Source organism: Amphibalanus amphitrite, unplaced genomic scaffold, assembly GCF_019059575.1.
Source record: "Amphibalanus amphitrite isolate SeventyFive unplaced genomic scaffold, NRLGWU_Aamphi_draft 000049F_arrow, whole genome shotgun sequence".
NCBI lineage: Eukaryota > Metazoa > Arthropoda > Thecostraca > Balanomorpha > Balanidae > Amphibalanus > Amphibalanus amphitrite.
This window is the reverse complement of record NW_024881545.1, coordinates 829,975-851,747: the sequence shown is the minus strand read 5'-3', so window position 1 is coordinate 851,747 and position 21,773 is coordinate 829,975. Positions and strand designations below refer to the sequence as shown.

The window sequence follows — 21,773 nt, the reverse complement described above, 5'->3', positions numbered from 1 at the left end:
TTTATGGTCCATTTTACATGACAAATGCGATTATGTGGGTTAGGCAGCCTTTGGGGCCAGCCTAGGTCACGTTTTGGTGAAGGTCAGGTCAAGGTCAGGTCAAATTTCAAAGTTGATATTTTTGCATAAAATGGGTATCTATTCGATGCAGCTCGTCACGGGGAGTCTAATGGTGGTCTTTGTTTTGCTCTACAAGGTCTAGAACTGCCAAAAATTGACTTTGAAAATTTGACGTCATCAATTTTGAACAGTTTTTTCGCTATAACTTGGCCAAAAAACGAGGTATCGATCTGAAATTCGGTATGTAGATAGAAGACGGTAGGTACTATCACATATATTCCGTTTTTTTTTTTTAAACTCAAAAAACTTTTTGGATTTTTTGGCTAATATATCCAAAAAAATGTTTTTTTATATTTGGGGTTCAAAACTCACAAATTTCAAAAATCCGAGACAGCAGTTTTGTAGCCCTGTCAATTCTACACCTTTCATGTCTTGATCATTTTTCTGTATCTTCAAAGCTGTAGGCCTGACAGGTCTTCTCGCGAAGGTCTTTATTCGGTCGAAAATGACAGAACATGACGTCATTCTGACGTCATTTGTGGCCAACCTATCATAGCCTCTGGAAAAATTTTTGGTCACAATGTGTAAAATTGATGCCCGGAGGGGTCCTGAAAGTTTGGTGGCGATATCTGAAGCGGTTTAGGAGATATCGACCGAAAAGGACAGGGGGGCCGTTTCGGCCCCCCCCCCTACGGGGCGCTGGCTAGGGAACGGCCTCACCCTTTGGAGCGGGGTGGGGATAGGGGTGGAGGTTGATTTGAACTGTTCTCCAAAAGCGCGGCGGAACGAAACAAAAATGAACAAACAGCCGATAAACGGGCGAATGATCTTCATAAATGTCACATGAATTCACATTGAAAGCGCTGTCACAAGATGGATCATCACTAAGCGATCACTCGTTTTAAAAAGTAGGCATCCAAGAGCCAATGGTATTGTTATAGTGCGTGCACGCCAGCTCACCGCCCTTTACCGAGCAACCATGTCAAGGAAATTTGGTCAGCCTATTCTTCACTCGAGGTGTCAGCACGCACCATACACGCCTGCACATTCGTCCAGCAATGACTTTTGTTATGAGCTATCTATGCCAGATCAAAGAATGTTGAAAAATCACGTCACCTTCACCTAAAGCGCGTATGAACGCATATGATCCTAAAACCATTTGGGTCAAAACGGCACATTGTCATGATCAGCTCCAAGGGAAACATGGTCACGACGAACGGGCTACTCGAGATCCGGATTAGAGCACCTAAAAAAGCTGTAACAGTTCAGACATTTTTCGGTGGCAAGAAGCTTATCACGCAATTATAATCATTACGCAAATATTTCAACTATGTGCGAGGTAGCTAGCTCACTGGATCTCTAAAGAACGGACGTTCGACTGCTTCATACTGAGATACAGCTGTAAACACCAGGCTCACGGATCGATCAGTGCGGGCGACGAGTGACGAGCAGCGAAGTCAGTGCGTCCAACAGCGCAGTGGGTAAAACGGAAACTTCTGAGAAGTAGGACGGACAAACAAGACCCTGAACAATATCGAGCAGAGAAAAAAAAAACTGAAAGAAGAGGAGACTGAGGGAGGGAGGGGAGCAGACGGTCCCAGCGGGGAGGGGGAGGGGTATCGACGTAATGCGGAACTGGTCCGCCGCTGAAGGTCCCGGGACCGGTCCACACGTGGTCACCAGATAGACCAGTTTTGGTGCTCCTCTGCGTTTACTGCTTCTGCGTACTATGCCAGGTCGTTTACAGACTACATCTTCCCAGGGGCATATCAGAATCAGCGGGGGTGCGTAGCAAGTCCACTAAGACTAGCTCCAAACATTTATCCAAACATGGGAGGGTTCAAAGAACCGGGGAATGGACTGAACTCAATGGGAAGGGAGGGAGGAATGTGTTCGGTGGAGAATCGGAAGGAAGCCGGAGTCCCTCTATGGCGGGGAAGATGGATTGGATTGCAAAGAAGCAGGAGAAGGACTGACTGCAATGGGACGGAGAGGGTAGAGCTACCTCAGTGAAAACTGGGAAGGACGTCCGTATCTGCTGGGATAGAGAGGACCGAGGAGTGAGCTGTGGCAGAAAGGGAGCAGCAAAACATGAAGCAGTGGGCCGAGCGACGAGTCCCTATCTCACGAGTCACGACGACACTTGGCCAGATCGTATACAAAATTCAACCAAACAGACACAGTAATTAGTTCCGCTCTGGAGCCGATCCCATGGCAAAGCGACAGGGCCCGTTGATACAAAGCGGTCGGCCTTCCCGATCGGGCCATTCCGGGGCCGGATTCCGGGAGTTGTGTCTGTCGGAACTGGCCGGACCCATTAGAGGAACGCCTCTGATGGTCAGAGATAAAGACAGTCACTGACAGACGGGAGGGGCGAAGGACAGGGTCACTCGCGAGAGGACAACGCCACACAATCGGAGACAGGACACTTGGCGGGACAGCAGCGGCAGTGGCAGCGGTGGCAGCAGAAGCAGCAGCAGCAGCGGCACTGGCAGGGCGACGGTCGGCAAAGGAGACAGCAGACTGTAGACAGGACAGTGCGCAGCGGCCGATGGTAGTTACGAGGCGGCAGAAACACGGCTACGGCGGACATTCAGTGGGGGTTGACGGACTAAGTACCTCAAACTGGGGTCGGGAAGGACCGGGTTGAAGACCCGACACTAAGCGACGAAGCCAGGACACCGCTGTGCCGCTGTGACTGTGACGCTGCGAAGGACGGCTGCCAGCATTGGTGCTGAAACACCACTAGTGAGCAACGGTAAAATCACCAGCGACCAGCTCCTTGGAAGACAGACAGAGCTTCGACGATGGCCTCACTCGGCAGACTGCTGCTGCTTATCACGCCACTGGCGCTGCTCATGGTAAGTCGAACAGGACACTGCATCAAGGACATGCAGGAAAGTGCATACTGTCCCATTGTGCGTCGCTCCAGTGTCCAGCGATTGGGGAGGCGGCCCACCACATAACGGGTTCACCCAGTACCTCCATACTCCATAGTAACCAGCACAAGTTCCAGCACATAGCGTACGGCGCTAGGCGGGAAAAGTCCCGACGGAGTTTTTTCAGGACAATTTCCTCCAGTTGTTGGACGTCCCTCATCTGGAAAAGAATGGCAAGACATAGCTTCTGCGTAGCCTAGCTCTCGGTAAACCCACCTAAAGCAGCAGCACTTACTATATCGGCGTATTTCCTTGTAATCAGCGATAACCGAACTTTCCTCATCTAAAAAGAACCTATTGACAAAACCGATGGCAGCATTCAAGGGCTAATAGGCAGCGTTGCATTCTCGATTAGCATCGTACTCAATCCATCTTCATTGGCGCGCTCGGCATACCGAACTGCTCATCCTTGAAGAGCAAGTTGCACATATACAAGCAATAAAATACACGCCGACTGTATCTACTTTTGGAGTCGGTGCAAATGGTTCACATCAAACTGGTCGTCAACAAACCGGATCTCTGCCTCTGCTCAATTGATGCTTTGGCGATGATCTAAGATAGCATCGATACATTGCAGAATTTTAGGTGTGGGGACGTACCAAACAGACTCGCACTAAGGCGCAGCGATTATGCTGCAGACCAACGAAAAAACTCGGCTGTTTTAGTTTGCGGGGGAGCGACATCAGTAATTGAACGTATCACTCAGCACCATTCGAGCCAGGCAATCGACTTCGATACTGGTTCTCTAATTGTGAGGGCGGATAAAACGACCGTCAGCCATTCCAGATGCATTTTTTTTTGGTACCAACAACAGATCAACTCGTTTTGCGGCCCATAAACATTAAAATATGAAATAAATTGTTGGATACAAAGAAGCCTTTTCTTAAATATTAACATCACTCAATATTAAACGTAATAGCATGAAGCAAATACAGGAAGCTATAAAGCTGACCTCGCCTCATCAGACTACAATATCAGCGATATGTTAAACACAGGAAAACTGCCGGTAAAATTGGGCCAGCTCCAGGGCGCAATAGCAGGTGTCTCGCGGCCGCCAATCCACTGTAGGCGTTCGGGCCGGTCTAGCCTCTTACGAAGCAAAAAAATTATTTTGCTTTTATGAAAATAAAAAGCATACCAATCGACTACAAAATGTCCATACATTATATAAATGACCGTTATCTGGTCATGCAACAACTTGGTATAGGGTGAAAGGGGCTTCAAACACAAAGATTTCTTAGGCCGTAGACAGGTCATAGTTTTCGGGTGTTTGAAAAGTCAAAGTAGATGCCATGGGGATCCTATGTACGTGAGTTTTACACGCCAATGTTTTTATGAGTTGTTCTGTGACATGTTACGATCAATTCCGCGCAACGAAAAATGAGGTTGCGAAAATAATTTAGCAGCATGAGAGATAAATATATCATCGAGTTATTTGGTATGCTTAAAATTAATATCACTCTCTATGTTAAAGCCGATCCTTTGAGTTCCCCCAGGTCCCGCTCTAAATCGTGTGTCACAATGTGCATTGTGATGTTATTGAACCGGCCAAGCAATAAAAAAGTGCGCAAACTTGCGCCATTTGCTGCTATGCAACATTTTGCAATACGCTGTCTAGCCTTTATTAGCTCCATGGTGACGGGAGGGAACAAATCAGCCTGCATTTTAGCTTATATTATTTCAAGTGATGACAGTAACACCAGCCAGTGTTATCTCGTGGGTCAGAAGCATTCTAATTGACCGGAGGATGAGCTGTCACGTGACCGGAAAGGCCTCAGGCGATGCACAGTGGGCGATCCGTCCGGTCTGGTCTCGCGAAACCTCAAACACATTTTGTTTCCAAAAAAAATGAGAAATATTGCACATGAGTTAATGGGAAATTCTGCATAAGTCGCGCCCCCCCCCCCCCCCCGAGGCCGAGGGGGGATGCCACCTCCTTATCGGTTTTATCGCGATAGCTCACAACACGCCGGAGATAAAGAGCTGAAACTTGGCATACTTGACCTTTGATTCAAGCCAAATCTTGTTAAATCAACCACATTTTCAGGTCAGGCCAGGTCAGGTCACTGACCTATGACGTCATAAGTGAACCTCTGCACGGTCCTTAGATGTTGCAACGTCGCAACGCCCTCAGTGCCAGAGGGACGTTCACAGGGAGATGAAGCTTACACAACGTAGCATCGTCCAGAGGTCTCACAACTTGTATATCTCAGATTTTTTGCTTAAGTTCATGTGCGGTTAGGTCGGTCACGTGATCTCACCGTTATACGTCAATGAGGGAAATATCGAAACTGTTATTTTAGCGCCAGGAATGATCTAAAACTATCTCAGGCACATGGAATCATGGTTTGATTCGCTCCCTGCAAGGTACGGTGCTACACCTTTGCATTGCTGACCTTGCATGACGTCATTCACGATGTCATTAGGGCCATATTAGTTTTCCGTCAATAACTCCGGAACAAGGTGAATTAGACAGTCGACCTCCTTTGACCAAGTTCGTGACATGACGGACTCTGACCAAACTTTGACTCGAGGTCAACGACTCAAAACCGTAACCCTCGCATTTGTAGGGGGTCGAACGGACCACCCTCGGTTTTTCGCGAATAACTCGCGTAAAAAATGGCCGATCAAGACGAAACTTGCAGTACCCTCGAGTTATTCAATTTTACACCTACTCTAAAAATTTCATGACCCTGATCCAAATGACCTTTGACCTGTGACCTATTTCTCGAGACCATGCTTGGCCGGAATCGCGATTCGGTGTATATGTCGGCTCACATTATCCGCGCGTTTGCAGTCTTTTTGTGGTTGCAAACGCTCAACCATGTGAAATGATGTTGGTCCCATGCATTATGCTGGGTGTCAAGGTCACCAGAAGGTCAGGTCAGGTCATTGACCTTTGGTGACCTAAGTTCACTTTTTCGACTTTTACATGTTTCTAGGCCAGTTTTTGGAGCTGATTTCGAATTTAGCAGCCATTTGAGCATTTACGAAGTAGTTTTGGTGCCTTCGTATCATGTTACGAGGCTGTCAGTAGCGGTTGACACCTACTATGAATACCCGGCAGGACGCATACTGGTTGACCTGACCTGACCTGACCCGACCTGGCATAAATGCATGAAGAAATCATCTGTGATCAAAACTAGCATGAAATTCGTGATCAGCACCCCGAAAAGCCCCAAAGCAACCTCACTTTACGATGTTTTAACAGGTTCCGATTTTCACGACTTTTGGGTAATTGACCTGACCTGGAAGGTCAACTAATGACCTAGGACCTTACAATTTGGTAGCATCGGCTTCCTCTCATCACGGGCAGCACGCTCACTTTTTCCGCGAAGCTCTAGCTCAATCAGGGGCCAAACGGCAAGGGGGATGGATGTGCTCCGTTTTGCCACGTTTATGCAACATTTCATGCATGTTCCTGCGTATTGCGAAAGCTTATCACATGGGAAACGTCATGCATTCACGTTCATAAATGAATTTGCTACAGTTTGGTGTGTAATTCGTAGGCGTAGGTCTCCTAGATCCAAGGCTATAAGGGTTGAAAGGCTGTGAGAGGCTAGAACCCCTGAAACGCCCACTGTGCAATCGGGCCAAGGTCCAGGCCGAACATCACCAGATCCCAGTAGGACCGGCTCACACCACGGTCGTTGGGAAGGTGTAGGAACATAAAACGACCCTGCCTGTGGCAGGAAATGGTGGGTTTCACACCTAGCCACCGCTAACATGGCAGCGTGAAGACCGTGGCTAGATCGGGTCAAGGGTAGCACGCAATTCGTACCGGGCTTCTGATGACTTTAATGCTTTCGCATTTCACTATTTACTATGCCACAAAGATCGAATTTACAAGCACTCGATATGTTCCTTTCAGAAGACTTAATTGAAAGGACACGAAACTGTTAACTGTACGAAATGTATCAACGCCAATCGCGAGTAAACAAACCTTGTAGCTATTGCTTTAATAAAGATGTTTCCGTGATCAGCAATATTGCTAGGCGCTAGCCACTTAATAACGTTATTTTATTTTACCTTTTTGGGTAACTCTGGCATGGATATAGCGCTTCTCGCCAGCTCCAGGTTCCTTGAAATAGAACCGAACCAGGATTTGCTACAAGACAACATGTACGAAATGACGCCCGACATTAACCCGAGGTGGTTCCGAGGAGAGACTTTCGAAAAAGCTTCAACTCCAAGGTCGACTCCATACGACACGCAATCGCAGGAAAGGGCCGCATGGTTTCACACTCTGCGCCACTTCCTCGCGCCGCGTTACGGTATATTATAATATCATCACCCATTCGATAAGACGAGCCGCTTTGGAGGCATACGGTATCGTTCGTATCAGCATATATCGTTTGAGTGTTCTTTTTTCTAGTCCATCCAACGGTTTGGAGCGCTCTGTCCGATAGTGACCGACACAGACTTATGCGGACCCAGGGCGGCCTACGCTCAAACAATGGCTATAATCGCACCGAACCCCGCCGGTTCTAAGACCACGCGTACACCGAGGTATGTCCATTCTTTTCAAACAGCTAGCTGGGCCACGGGCCGCCGGTTTTCTGTACGGTCAAACAGGAAAATAGCATACAAATACCCTACAGTCGTGCGTACAATAAAAATGGCCCCGTTTGATGGCACCGCGTAGGGGCGTGACATGGCGATTTGGGGTGCAGTGATGTCTCACGTCACTGTTGTAGACTGACGGCTGTGACATGACGCCCATGAGTGGTGATCTCAGATGCACTGACGCTACATCACTATTTTCACAAAAATTAGCTCGAATGTTTGAATGAACGGATCAGCAGAGCCGGAGCCCATACTGAGCAGAATTAGTCGCGTAAACTCTGACCCTCTTACTGTTTGCCTGACTTGAAGACATAGGTGGCGGAACGGGGGGGGGGGCACTGGGGCACCGTGCCCCCTTGACTTTGCCATTTTAACATTAGCCCTAAGGACGTTGCATGGAAAGAATGGGACCAAAAGTCGGCAGTGCCCCCCCCCCCCCCCCTTAACTGAAGGTGTTCCACCACTACTCGCTTGGAGTGACCTTATCTAGCATATCCAGTGACGTAGCGTCAATGTCCCACAGGCCGTATGTTATGACTAGTAGTGACCTTCCCTTCCCTGGCGTATTCAGTAACGCGGAGTCGATGTCTTACAGGCCGTCTACTGCGACTCGGCGCCTTAGTCTCCTTCCTGGCATATGTAATTATGTAGTGACACCAAGCCCACACCCACAGGCTGCCTCCTGTAACTCGGCCCCGCAACTGTCCGTCCTCCCGCCGTCTCTGAGGCTGGGTCGGCTGCTCGAGCAGGCCGTCGAAGACGCAGAAGATGAGGATGACTACGACGACCTTGAAGGTGAGCAAGATTACGTCCCTACAGTTAAGCACCGACAGTAAAATGAGATCGTAGTAGCATAATGCGTTTCCACGTAGCTAGAAGGTACTCCAGGCACAGCGCCTAAGCAGTCGCTGAAATACAGTAGGTAAGTCTTGTTCTTGATATAGAAGCATGCTGCTTTTGATTGTTTTATTCCAACATGATTTCGGTCAGCACCCCGCGCGCGCGCTCCCCCTCTCTCTGTCTCCCTCTCTAACCAGCCGCCCTTTCTCCACAGTGCCTGACAGCCAGTTTCCGTCCATGCCGGTCTCGTTCGCTACGCTCACTGCCGACGAGGCGGTGGTACGGGGAGGCTGCGCCGCCGGCCTGGTGCGCTGTGCTAGCGCCTGCTGTATGCTGCTGCTGCCGCGCCGGACCACCCGCTGCCCGCCGCCGCTCAGGCGGGTCGGTGTTGGTCTCTGCCTCTGATAGGGCTGAGGCGGCGGCGACGGGAGGAATCGGGCATCGACGACGTAGTGATGGACAGTAGCAGACAGGCTAAAGATAGAAGCGAGCAATGGCTAACGAGCGACGGCCTCGGAGGTGGCCCGTCCAAACGAGCCCCTGATATCAGCAAGGCTCTCGCCTTTGCCCAAGAGCGCCGACTACGAACACTAGCGCCACCAGCCAGAAGTCGCTTCCAGTGGCACTGAGCGCTGCAGTCTACCCGACAGATGTCACCCGGAGCGTTTCTGAGGAATGGAGCTTCATGACCAACAGAAAAGACAGGCCCTGTACAGGAGGCTGTACTTGACGGTAGAAAGCGCCGTCTACAGAGCGGAGCCTGTGGTTCCTAGAATAGATACAGTAGGGCAGTGGCAGCCAACCAAAGTCACTTCACCACTGCGTGGTTCCTAGATTGTTAGCAGTCACGGTAACTCAGGTACAACTCAGCTGAGATAACTCAGGCAGAACTCTTGTGGCGCTCAGGTTCAGAGCAGTAGCGCAGCTCGGTATATCAGCTACTCGTAGATCACGTGACTCGCAGCTGCCTCAGTGTACTAGGCATGGGTCAGAACACGTGACGACTATTACGAAAAGGGATCACCGCTTCAAAGTATCAGCAGACCTAATATGATCCCGGTGGGGACTTAGGGCGCCACTGTCTTCCGACAGCAAACGGTAAGGTGCAGTTGCGTCTACCAGTGGCGGGAATACAGTGTGCCGGTGTTCAGCTCTACGGTATGGTCACCGTCGTGGGTCGTGGCATGTGTGCGGCTTTGACATGAATACAGTTTGATTTTATGCTTAACGGATGGTGTGTTTTTATCTATGAGGGGCTGATCACCTGAATTGCCTTGAATTGCCTTGAGAATCTACAGAAAATATCTGATCTCGGGCTGACCTGACCTGAAAACTGGCCTCGCCTACTCTTGATCTTGAGCGACTACCACGACGAAAGCTAACAGCAGACTACTTTTCACCGAATGCCCGACTAAATGCCAGCCCAGAAACTACTCGCAATGAAAAACGACCCATCCACGATCCTAAATTAGTGCCAGGATGACCTTGATGACCAAGCAGCCTGTCACTAACCGGTCATTTCGATTCGACCTGACCTGACCTGGAGACTGACCCCTCCCTGACCGCGGAACTGACCTGGAGACCGTGCTGACCCACACTGACCTGGGAACTGACCTGGAGACCGTGCTGACCCGCCCTGACCTGGGAACTGACCTGGAGACCGTGCTGACCCGCCCTGACCCCGGGACTGACCTGGAGACCGTGCTGACCCACCCTGACCGTGGAACTGACCTGGAGCCCGTGCTCACCCACCCTGACCGTGGAACTGACCTGTTTGCCGGCCGGCGCCGGCCGCTGGATGCCCAGGTCGGTACGCTGGTTGTACGACTCGATGAACAGCGATAAGTTGGCGCCGTTGGCCGACTGGAACTGGCTCCGGTACTGGTGCATCAGGTCGTGCGAGGCCTCGTCCAGCTAGAGGGTGGGAGGAGAGCACGGACGAGTGAGTTACTTCATTACCGAGTGAGGCTGTGCGCGTTGAAACAGAACACGCAGCCACAGCCACAGGCACAGGTATGTAATCCATAAAAGAACGGCGATGCCGGTACATATCAAACCGTGCATGATGTAGCGAAGCAAAGGGTGAAATATGTACGGTTCAGCAAAACATGGTTACGACCAGGTAAAGTCGTACGGATACGGATCAGTCTCGCCCCTAACGCCACCCTGGCACCCTAGCACGGCACTAGCGTGCTTCCCAGTCCCCCCAGCCACCGGCCAGGATCGCGCACCTTTCCGAAGTGGTGCCACATCAGGTAGTCCATGACACCCTGCGTCATGCCGGAGCTCCTCAGGTGCCGCACGTTCATCTTCTGGTAGCCCCACTCGATCCAACCGGGAGGGGTGCACACGGCATTGATCAGCACCAGACACTCCATCTGGGGGAGGGAGGAGGTGTATGTCACTCACTCCGTAATCGCCACGCCATATGTGGAAGGCTTTTGACGTCAATACATACATACATACTCGAGCAGGACATTCCATCTGTGAGGGGGACCAAGTCAGTCACCAGTACCACACACGGCACCACCCACTCAGATACACGGCATTGAACTCTGTCCCCACACACCATCTGGGGGACACCAAAGCAGACACATAGAATAATCCAGCATTAGATTGAGTTTATCTGAGGATACCAAAACCGATAAACAGCAGTAACCATTTAAAGACACCAGACACCCCAACTGAACGAGATTACTATGTCGTACAGAGTTTTCAGCCCAGCCGGCACCCAGCAAGCCACAGCGGTAATGTCATGTGATGTGATTTGTGATTTTAGGGCGCTTAGACTTCAGAGGTCATCGGCATCGCAGCGGTCGGGACCGATCATGTCTCACCAGCTCGGGATGAGCCAGACACAGCCGTGAGAGGATGTTTCCGCCGGCTCCGACGCCCAGTCCCACGCAGCGTTTGAGCTGCAGTTTTTCGATCACCTCCCTGACCTGCTCAGCCAGCTCCTCACAGCTGGGGTACACGTACCTGTGAGCGAGAGAGGAAGGCGTGAGACGGTGCACGGTACGCTGTCGAAAATTCTCAAACTCGTATGGCACTAAGGCAATCCGACGAGTAGACGATCAGAAGACCAGAAGATCAGATGATCATTTGATCGCCCTTGTGAGACGATCTGACTTATAGATAATCATGCGATATAGCAATACAAATACAGCTGGCATTCCAGCATAGCAAAGTGTCAGAGCCAAAACGCATGTAACAAAGTGATGCAGCAGCATGCAAGCAATAACGTTTACTAATTTAATTTTAAAGATTTAAAGAAGTCAGTGTCAGTAAAAGTGGCAGCACCACCAAACCGTACCCTTCCGGCAGTGTCTTTGCGCCGGGCTCCTGCCCAGGGGCGTTGATGTGAACGAAGCTGAAACTCTCAGCCATTATCTTCATGTCTGGATAGTTCATGAAACTCTGGAAGTTGGCCACATCTGAAACATAACACAGACAGTTATTGGACTGACAACTGACAGCGGTGAAATATTCGGGAAACAATTGACGCCACAGGGAACCCTCACTCACTGCATTTGAAATCAGCTCTTATGTCTTCTACGAGGCGTGCACCACATACCACAGACTGCATTATCAAGTAAAAGCACCAACATCCCAAATCAAAAGCACAGTGAACTCGGTCAGTGCAGCCCCCATTTGACCCGGAAATCATCACAACTTAAAATATTTCCACGATTTGTAAAGTCTAGGGTTCCACCGACCCTTTCTTGATCCCAGCACCCAACGTTGAGCAGTTGGCACTGACGCCCCCAGTTGCAACACAGTTGTCCACAGTTGTCCTCACGACCACAGTTGTTCTACGAGAACAGTGTTACTATTCTCGTAACACAGACACAGAGCGCCCCACAACCCCCGCCGCCCCACCGTACTCACAGTTGAGTCCCAGGTCGTGGTAGGTGACGATGGTCGGTTTGTGCAGGTCGCCCTGAATGGCCACACAGATGGAGCCGCGACTGGTCTCCACATACTGTTCGGCACCCAGCGAGCCATCACCGATGGCCACGCGAGCCTGCGGCTGGTGCAGGTTCACCGAGCGGAGTTCAATGTCATCCAGCGGCGCTCCGCTGTGAATAGGGGGACAGAGGGGACACTGGTTACGAGAGAGGCTCGAAGAGCGGGCGTATACTGTACCACAGAGACCAGCCTGTAAGTGGCCAGGGAAGGACACCGGTTAGATACACAGGTGGGGCGCTACGCTGTAAGTTAGGGGACAGGGAGGGACACTGGTAAAGTGAGTGCAGCACCCAACTGAAAGTAAAGAGACGGCCGAACCACTGGTCAGAGGGGAGCAATGTGTGCACGAAGGCAGGGATGACCACTGGTTAGCTAGGCGGGATCGCCCCACTGACATTGAACACAAGGGCCACTGCCGGCCACAAGGGTAGGAGCTGCCGTCATTTGCTGGCAGCCCAGACACACCATCCATTGTTGTCAGCGCCAGTGGCCAGCGCCATTAGTTGGTCAGAGCCGCCCGTGCCGATCGACGAACGCCACTCGGCGAAACATCGGCACAACGGATATGCGCACAAAACGGAGTTCGATCCGGAGCACACTACCATAACTGGCTACTATTGATGGGTCATTGTGTGATATACATAGCTGTTAAGTAGCAGGTGGTTAACAATATTCCCTACCGTGCTGCTCTCGCATACTTCTTAGAGGGAGGCTGAGCCGATGGGCCTGGTTCCCGGCGCTACTGACCAGTGGCTGGCGGGGTAATCTCGGTAACAAGGAGCCGACGCAATGAGCCAGTGAAGCTTAGTAACCCAATCAGCGCTGTCGCTGGCACCGGGAGACACCCAATCTGCCGGGCCTCGGCCTTGATCACCGGCTCTGGGAGTTGGCCAGGACAGGGACAGAGTTTGGGAAGGCACGGAAGCAGGACAGAAAATGAAGGGGACAGGAACGAGGTACGGGCAGGGGAAACGTCAGGGACAGGAACAGGGACAGGGTGACAATACGTATGCGGGTTCTAGTTTCGTATATGGCTTCACGCTTGTTCTGGATCACGAAAAAATGGAACCAGAATAACAGGCATATGGATCCCACCAGTGTCTCGTGTAGCGTTCATATCCCACTAGATATAATATCACAAGGTTTGACAGGCAGTGATACCTATAGAACCTAGCTCAAGTTGAGTAGACTGTGGAGTGAAACGGAGCTCGAAGTTCGTAGTGCCAGTTAAATGAAATGGCACTTCAGTTTAGTAGGGGGTGCCATGCAGCTGGCTTTGCATTATGATCACAGCCAGGACTCGGGAATACGTTATGATATTGCACTGACAACATAAATAAAGGCGTCGCATGATAGCGACCGAGGAATGTTTCGTGGAATACCATTATGCAAAAGGACAGCTTTCAGCAGACTGCAGTCTGAAGTACACCCAATAGGTATTACTGAAAGCTAGAGAGCCAATCAATAAATTACAAAGTCAGGTGTGCCATCGTCCCACATCGTTAACTAAATTACCAACATACGCAGCCACTTCCCGACTTGGCAGCCATTGGAACCAGCTATGAGTCTCTTTGGCGTGGAACCCTGACAGTCGAAAATGCCAACAGCCACGGTGAGAGAAAAGGCCCAGTTTGCGGAGAATTGCCACTCATTGAGCTGACGAAAGGCCATAGCGGGCTCATACATTGATCGTCGAGTGTCGCCACACTACGAAGCTGGTATAGCTGACCAGTTGACCACGCCCCACCAACCAGAACCGACCCCACGGCAATGCGCTCATTAACGGTAATATTTGCGGCAGGACAACACATGCTAGTTACTGCGGCGGTCGGTAATAATGTCCCCGCGGGGACGGCGGAATGGTTAGCAGCGGGGAGCCGCCGCGCCGGAGGCACGTCAGGACTCCTATGCTCCTTCACACGCGGGGTCCACGCACAAAACAGCGTGACGACGCGCGTGGTGTGGGCAAATCGTTACCGTGGAAACCGACGTGCCAGCCACGCCGCCGTCGACGGGACGCGGCAGACATACGACCGAAGGGCGGTCCCCTTTGTCACTGTCAGCAAGCCGTGAGCGTCTCATCGACCCTGCCGGAGTCGCTGGCCAGCCAGTAGTCCTACAGCTAGATGCAATCCAGCGGGAGGGACCACACTCGAAAATGCTCTCAGTCACGTCCAAGGAAAGACCAAGTAAGCAAGTTTCGTATGACGAGGTACTGAACATGCTGACAAGCCCGACCGCACAAGACACCGCACCCTTAGGAGCGCCGGACCGTGACGAGACCTGGCCTGCGCTCACACACCCTCCCCTATCGAACGCCGGCTAATGACGACAGACAGGGGCGCCGTTGTCACACACAGACGGGGCCGGTAATAACTCAACGGGGAGCAGCGGCAGTCATTTGGTCACGCAAAGTATTGGGAAATAAGGTAATGTGTTAAAACTCCGCCGCTAAGGCGATATGTGTAGCACACGAGCGTGCAATTTTGCGGACGGGTAACGGATAATTCGACAGTTGCAGTTGTTCCCACACCGAAATAAGGGGAGCAATTTGCATAACGATGAGGATAAAAGCACAGCATTAAGAGCTCACTCTAACAGTGGGCTGCGTCAGCGAACACAGGACGGGGGCACTGAGGCCATGGGTGTATGTGTATTGTGTATGTATGTATTGTATGTATTACCATCGTGGACAATCCACACGGGGCGTGACGATTGTGTGTGTGTGGTGTGTTGGTGTCAGGCACCGATGAGCGTGGCAGACTAATTTACCGCCCTTTAGACTTATCGTCGGCTGGAGAGGAGAGGGGAGGGGAGGGGAGGGGAGGCTACATTGTCGAGCACCATCCGCTGACACGCAAGGTGATCGAATGAGGGAGGTCTGACGCCTGACGAAAAACGACACCGGAGGGGGATCGCGACCTCAGGTGAAGCCATCAAACTGTTCAGTGTTCACCTTAGTAAGAACAGGACAGCCGAGACGGAGCTGAGCAAGGCCAGGGCTTCAGGATGGACGGACAGGAATGACAGCGCTGAAAAGGGCACCTACATGAGAGCGTCGCACTCCTGATCCAGCGGCGATGTGGGCACCACAGCCCCTCCGCCGGCTCGCCGCTCCAGGCTCAGCTTCAGCGCTGCCGACATGGTCTCAGTTGACCGGGCGACCTGAGCCCAGGTCACGGTCGATCGGTCCACGGAATAGCTCACAGTTCGTCAGTCAGTCACGACTCGTGACTTCGGACACAGGTCTCGCCACCCGTTGCACTCCAGCTTAGTGTGCTAGGCTCAATCTCAGAGTGCCTAGCGGTCGCCCACGGCCTCAGGGCGTCAGAGGTCAGTAGTTTCACAGAAAATGATCGCTCTGCACTTTGCTGTGGCGATCATTACTCTGTCAGACAGCCTCACTGACAGAGGCGCGGCTCCATCGTGAGAGAGCATCCAGCATCACCGGTCTTCCCCGGCCAATGGGATGGTCCCAGTTCAGTGTCTGGTCTCCAACCGACACTGTTATTCAGAGGGCACCGTCCTGTGACACGATCACGCCTGACAGGTCAAGGAGACCCGCTGACACTTCCCGACACACAATGAAACTCTCGCTGACACTCGCCGACTCTCGCTGACACAACGCTGATAAGACTCAGCTCAGTCCCCTAGCTCACACCGCACCTCCGCGATCCCGTCGCGCACAGCTGACTCAGCACTATCAACGGCCTGACCCCCACACCACTGACCACTGACCGTCGACCCGTGACCGGTGCGCCGCAGGCCGCGTGTGACCGCTGCACTGCGGGCCGGCCGCCGCGCCGTCTGTGTCCAGCCCTCCCTGCGTCCCGCCCTCCGTGTCAGTGTAGGCCAGTCAGACGGTTCGATAGTGGCCGACAGGCGCCGGAGGCCGCACAAGTGTTGGCACCGGCGCCGGCGGCCCCGGGCGGCGAGCTGGAGCCGCAGGGGACACGGTGGGACCGCGGGGGACAGTCGAGGGCAAGGGACAGAGTGGACGGAGAGGGAAAGGACGGGAGCGGAGAGGGACAGGGGCATAGGACAGGGGAGAGTAGGCAGACCGACGAACAGGGCTGAGGTGAAGAAGAGGAAAGTCGGGGCGAAGAGAGACAGGAGCGGAGGACAGACAATCTATTCGAGCATTGGACCCCTTCAGCCAGCCGAGCAAAAGCCAGTGATCCAACATTATGTTTGATAAGCGTGACAGCGTCTTCACAGCCGAATGTCAGCCGACAGCAATTGTTTCGACCTTTCGGCTTTGTCGGCAATGACTGCCCTTTGCAGTTAGCAACTTTACAGAAAATCTGCAATCAGTTCCAAAGTTCCAAAGCGTTTCAGCTGAAGTGATGGCTCTTTGAAAAAGTGTTGGTGATTACGGGGGACAAGTTTCAAGTTTTATGCCAGCATAATTGCGCCTTTTAATGACACTGGAGACTGACACGACATTCCACGGACGGCAAACTTAGTCTAAAGAGGGCAGCCAGCCAGGCTCATAGAAACACATCAGACCAGACAAGCAAGACGACAGAAACAAAACGGGCTGAATCGTATGGCCCAAGGCGACGAGTCTGCAGCTACCCGAAAACCACTGCAATTCTGCACTTCTGAGTTCAACGAGTGTTGACTGACGACCTTGCAGCGACTGAATGACGGTTGAAGGATAGCCAGGCAGTCTTCTTGATCCTCGCCCTAGCCAAACACCGTACCTGAATTTTTCCGTTTCGTGAAGGTATCGGATGAATATCTGAAATAATGCAAGTCGGCACGTCTCTTATCGATCGGTGACGCGGAACAGACAGCATGCAGCTCATATAGAAAGATCAGCTTCGAATACGAAAGTATAACATTCCTGCACGCAGCACGGATCGCTATAAACAATAGAATGTAGCATCCGAATGATGCGTGATTTCTTAGTCGAATCAGCAAGCTACCGCATGGTGGTCGATTCGATTGTTTGGCTGGGTTGGGAGGCTTGTCTCCAATTCCGCACATCACAACTCACAACCCCAGAACAATTATTTATCATGATTGCTCATGAAATCTGCAAACCTACCCGAACAGCACGTTTCAATGTTCAGTAGGTACCTATTATGCAGTGAAATACACCTCTAGTAGGATATACGCGACGCCTGTGGCTAGATGCCAGCAGCTTAGTAAGGAGGCATCTGTCAGCGCCGCGTAGCGGTGAAATTCCATACTACTGGTGTGCCAGTACGATGGAAGAGGCAGCACCGTGGCTCTGGCCGCTAGCGCCCTCTGCATAACACGAGCGGGCGAAACCCCTGCAAGTTTCTTCAGCAGGCCTGCCTCTGCCTGCTGGTCTAGCCCTTATTTCAATGGATACCGAGACACCCATGCATGTATATTATGAAATGCAGGTTCTAATGATGGCTACACTAGCCTCGAGAACCCCGTTGACATTGCCGTGTTGTGTTTGACATGCTAAAAGATGCTTCCGGAGATTACCCCCATGGGTATAAACTATAAACTCGTACTGTGATGCCTCTATTCAATTTGAGTTATAAGCGCACCTGATTATCAATGAACTCGGTGGCACGGGCAAGTGTTTTCATAATACAAAAAGTCACTGTGGAGGGGTGAGGCCTTAAGGACAAAAAGCTCACAGGATAGCTCGTCTAGTAGTAATTAATGCCAAGCAGCTAAACCTAGCTGTAAAGTAGCCAAACCTGAAAACAGGTTTAGCATGCAAAGTTCCTAGATGTTGTATTTATCCCTCGGCAAACTTGCCCTGAGCGGTCCCAGTGTCCCAAAATTGTGTTTCGGCTTGGGTGTCAGAGGGAAAATTCCTCTCCAAAAAGGGAGATAAGAGTGGAAAATTCCCCAGTCAGATAACACCCAAAAAGAGTGGAAAAGAGATTAATGGCATACATTTCTATATAATGAGGTAAAATGTAATATTAAAATGACCCAATGCAAATGCTTATTCTCAGTAAGGCTGGGAGTGGAAAATTGCTCTTATATATTAGAGATGAGAGTGCAAAATGATTTTTATTTGTATGTCGTTTCCCACCCAAATCGAAATATTTTGGGACACTGAGCGGTCCACCTGGAGGAGAGCCTCCACCAGTGTACCTCGTGGACAGTGTCCACCATCCAGGTGGACACAAGAGCCACCACCAATCCACCCGGTGGACAGTGCTCACTGCGGTCCACCTGATGCATAAGGGCCCACCCAGGTCCACCTGGTAAATAGTATAAACTCCGATCCCCCTAATAAGCAGGGCCGAACACTGCTCAGCTAATGAGGACATATCCTGGTCCACTTCATAAGTACCTGATTCAACTGGGGCGCCAAACCCCGTTCAACTTGGATACGGCCGATCCTGGCCCATCTTGGATCCACAAGGTGGACAGGGCCACCGTCGACAGATACGGGCCTGAATACAGCGGACCAGCAGTTTTGCCGCGAACAGCAAGCACTAAATACGTATGGTTCAATATGAAAATACAGTACAGTTCCAGCAGCATCACGACGGCAAAGCACACGACGTCGAGTTCCCAAAATAATGTCGACCTGCCAGGCAATTTACCGAGCCTGCACTGGGGAGCTGCACCGATATGTACATTAATCTAGTGCTTACAGCGGATTTCGTAGATACTGAATAATTAATTGCATGGGTATTTCGAGGCACATATGCCGTATATATCCATCAAGTCGACAGCTTATACATTGGCCCTGCCCACATCATAAATTGACGGTTTAAGAGCGAATTTATAGACGATTGTCGGCCTTATCAGGGCAGAGACACGCAATTGTCTTGGGAGAGCCCTTGAAACTTAGACATTTTTAGACTGACTGGAACCATTATGACCGGGCCCTATGGTTTGACATGGAGCCATTCTGTCCCATGTCATCGGTATCATCATAGACCTCTGTATACAGAGGTCTATGCTATCATGGGAGGTTGGAGCCATTTCGCCCTATCTCACCTGAGCAGGCTTGCTTCCTCGGCCAGGGGCATCGTCTGAGATCTCCTGAAACACAGATAGAGCGACACGTCAGTCACGGCCAAACAGACACTCAGCAAAGCGCAGAAGCGGTATGAACTCGGTACAGTCGCAGAGAGGGCCGTGCACCAGTCTCGTCGTCATGTAGACACTCCTAAAAGAAGGTGCATCACATCAAGAAAATCAGTCAATATGCCACATGGTCACCGGTCGATTATATGCATTGTAATTTGTAACTACTTAAATCGTAAAGCTCCCACCTCACCTAAAAGCTCCCACCTCACTGCACCCCTGCCATGGCGTATACTACAGACTGGGAGGGGGCCGGCGGCGCCAGTACCCGGAACTCCACCCAACCCATCCCGCCGGGTCAGCTAGTTATCAGCTGCGACGACGAAGGAACTGCGCCGCAGCATAACTTTGTAACTCTCCCCGGCTGGGACCGGGCTCGTCACAACGACGACAAACAAAGACAGGCGCGACTGCGAGTCAGCCGTTCATGTAATAACATTGATACATGTATCGCTGTGTGCATCGTGCATAAACGTGCAGAGAGGCCAGTGGCGCCTATCGACTGAGCCCCGAGGTATTTCGGGACGGAGTCGAGATAACGGCGTCCGTCCAATATGTCGTCAGCACTCTCAGACCATCGCTTAATTAACCAGACGCCGGACGACGCGGGACGACATGGCTACTGTAGCTAGATACGGCGTCGTGTCGGCTCAGCGGCAGGCCCATGACGCAGGACTGACACACAGGGGACCGGGCGACAGAGAAAGGCACTCTGGGATCGGACTTCTGGGGCACGTCTGCGGACCAGCCGGCTAGGGCTGTGTCAAGGGGGCGACAGGCAGCGAGATTCACATCCGGAGCTGCTTCTGGGTGACAGTGGACTCGCATTCGGGACTGCTGCAGGAGGGTGGCAACTGGCAGATGCAGCAAACTGAAACCAGGAGATCCTGCAGGGAAAGGCGAAAAACAGCGAGATTGAGCGGTCTGAAACCCAGAGCTGCCTCAGAGGAAGCGGAGTACTGAAGCAAACTGCAAACTGAAACTGAGCAAATTGAAAAATGTGGTTTCACGCAACCAAACAGGGACACAAGGGCTATACTGAGCTAGCAGAGTTCGTAGCGACATCAGACATGCCAATATCATTAGTAGGGGTTTTATGTGATGACAATAATCCGACGTTTGGTCCCCGAGTAGGCGGACATTATTCGATTTCACGGGCCCGACGGCCGGCGCCAGCCTAATACCCATGCTTCATTATCAACGTCTGGTTTCAATTGGATCGTTTGGCAGTATTGGATCGCCAATTGATTGGCTCCATGCAATGGCGTTATCGACGGTAGCTCGCTAAGTTAGGGTGGCAGTCCGCAAAGCCCATGGCTACAGCGGCAGATTGATGTTAGACGGCTGGGGGTTTGACAATCGTCCCCGGGGTACCCGTCCCCGGAGACCAGAGGAATCGAAACGACTCACGATCCAGCTCACATTGAGGTCCGTCCCAGGTCAAGGCACCTCGACTGACGATATTCCGACGCAAGTACCAGTACTGCGACTCCCAGTACTCCGACCCACAGTACCGACTCACAACATCCAACTCAAAGCGGTCAACTCATGATGATTGACCTGAACGTACCAAAACTCACGATGCCCCTACCCACGAGGTCCCGACTCACGGTTGCCCCGACTCACGGTTGCCCGCCGCCGATTGCCGCCCCAGTATCGTTCACCAGCGTCATAGCCATCGGTGCTCCCCGCACGGTCCAGCACCCTCGGCTGTACCCCGTCCAACACTCCGTTTGTCACTGTCGTCTGTCGCAGCCGAGCGGGGTGTAAGTACGCAGAACACACTATACGCTGGCTGCACGCCGTGTTTAGATGCGTGAGTGTTTGTCCGAGGCGTTGGCGCCTGGGTTGTATCTCTTTGAGAGTCCGCACCCTGCAGAGATGCGCAGCGAGCAAGAGAGAGAGAGCAGGAGAGGGAGTGAGGGAGAGGGAGAGAGAGAGAGAGAGAGAGAGAGAGAGAGAGAGAGAGAGAGAGAGAGAGAGAGAGAGAGAGAGAGAGAGAGAGAGAGAGAGAGCAAACACCATCAGAAGAGCACACAGACGGCAGCGGTAGCCGTTTTTACGGAAAGTAAGGGGGGTCTTGATAAATGTTGGTTCCGACCGGACAGTGCTGCAGCAAACATTACTGCAGCATATAGCAGACAAAGAGCAAAATCGGTGCAGACTGCAGATCCGTCAAGAGAAGATGGACATCTAGCTGTTTGATGTAAACAAAACAAAACGCAAGGTCATCCGATTGCATCATATCGTATCTTCGGACGGCTGTATGCAACGAATAGCGGACAATCCAGCTATGCCCCAGCATTCGGGTACCAATCTCGAGCTGGAGCGGCATAGCCACCGTATACACCTGATAAC

General features: G+C 51.7%; 1 protein-coding gene and 1 long non-coding RNA gene across 7 annotated transcripts in view; one reads left to right on the top strand and one right to left on the bottom strand.

Moving 5' to 3' along the window:
• The window catches only part of LOC122377710 (protein NDRG3-like), a 57,739-nt gene that overhangs the window by 24,757 nt on the left and 11,209 nt on the right, over positions 1 to 21,773 (bottom strand). For 4 of the 6 annotated variants that reach the window (XM_043358064.1, XM_043358063.1, XM_043358062.1 and 1 more), the window contains exons 2-7: positions 19,326 to 19,370; positions 12,294 to 12,484; positions 11,719 to 11,839; positions 11,243 to 11,384; positions 10,637 to 10,783; positions 10,176 to 10,319 (exon numbers count right to left, since the gene is read on the bottom strand). In XM_043358064.1, the coding sequence (XP_043213999.1) occupies positions 10,176 to 10,319; positions 10,637 to 10,783; positions 11,243 to 11,384; positions 11,719 to 11,839; positions 12,294 to 12,484; positions 19,326 to 19,357 (777 nt within the window). In that variant the 5' untranslated portion in view covers positions 19,358 to 19,370. Of the gene's footprint in view, positions 1 to 10,175; positions 10,320 to 10,636; positions 10,784 to 11,242; positions 11,385 to 11,718; positions 11,840 to 12,293; positions 12,485 to 15,423; positions 16,248 to 19,325; positions 19,371 to 21,041; positions 21,151 to 21,773 lie in introns of those variants that run through there. The other 2 variants (XM_043358065.1, XM_043358066.1) reach the window with 2 other exon arrangements.
• Positions 8,240 to 9,633, top strand: LOC122377711. Its single transcript, XR_006255908.1, has 2 exons — positions 8,240 to 8,360; positions 8,620 to 9,633. It is a non-coding gene; the product is annotated as an uncharacterized LOC122377711 (long non-coding RNA).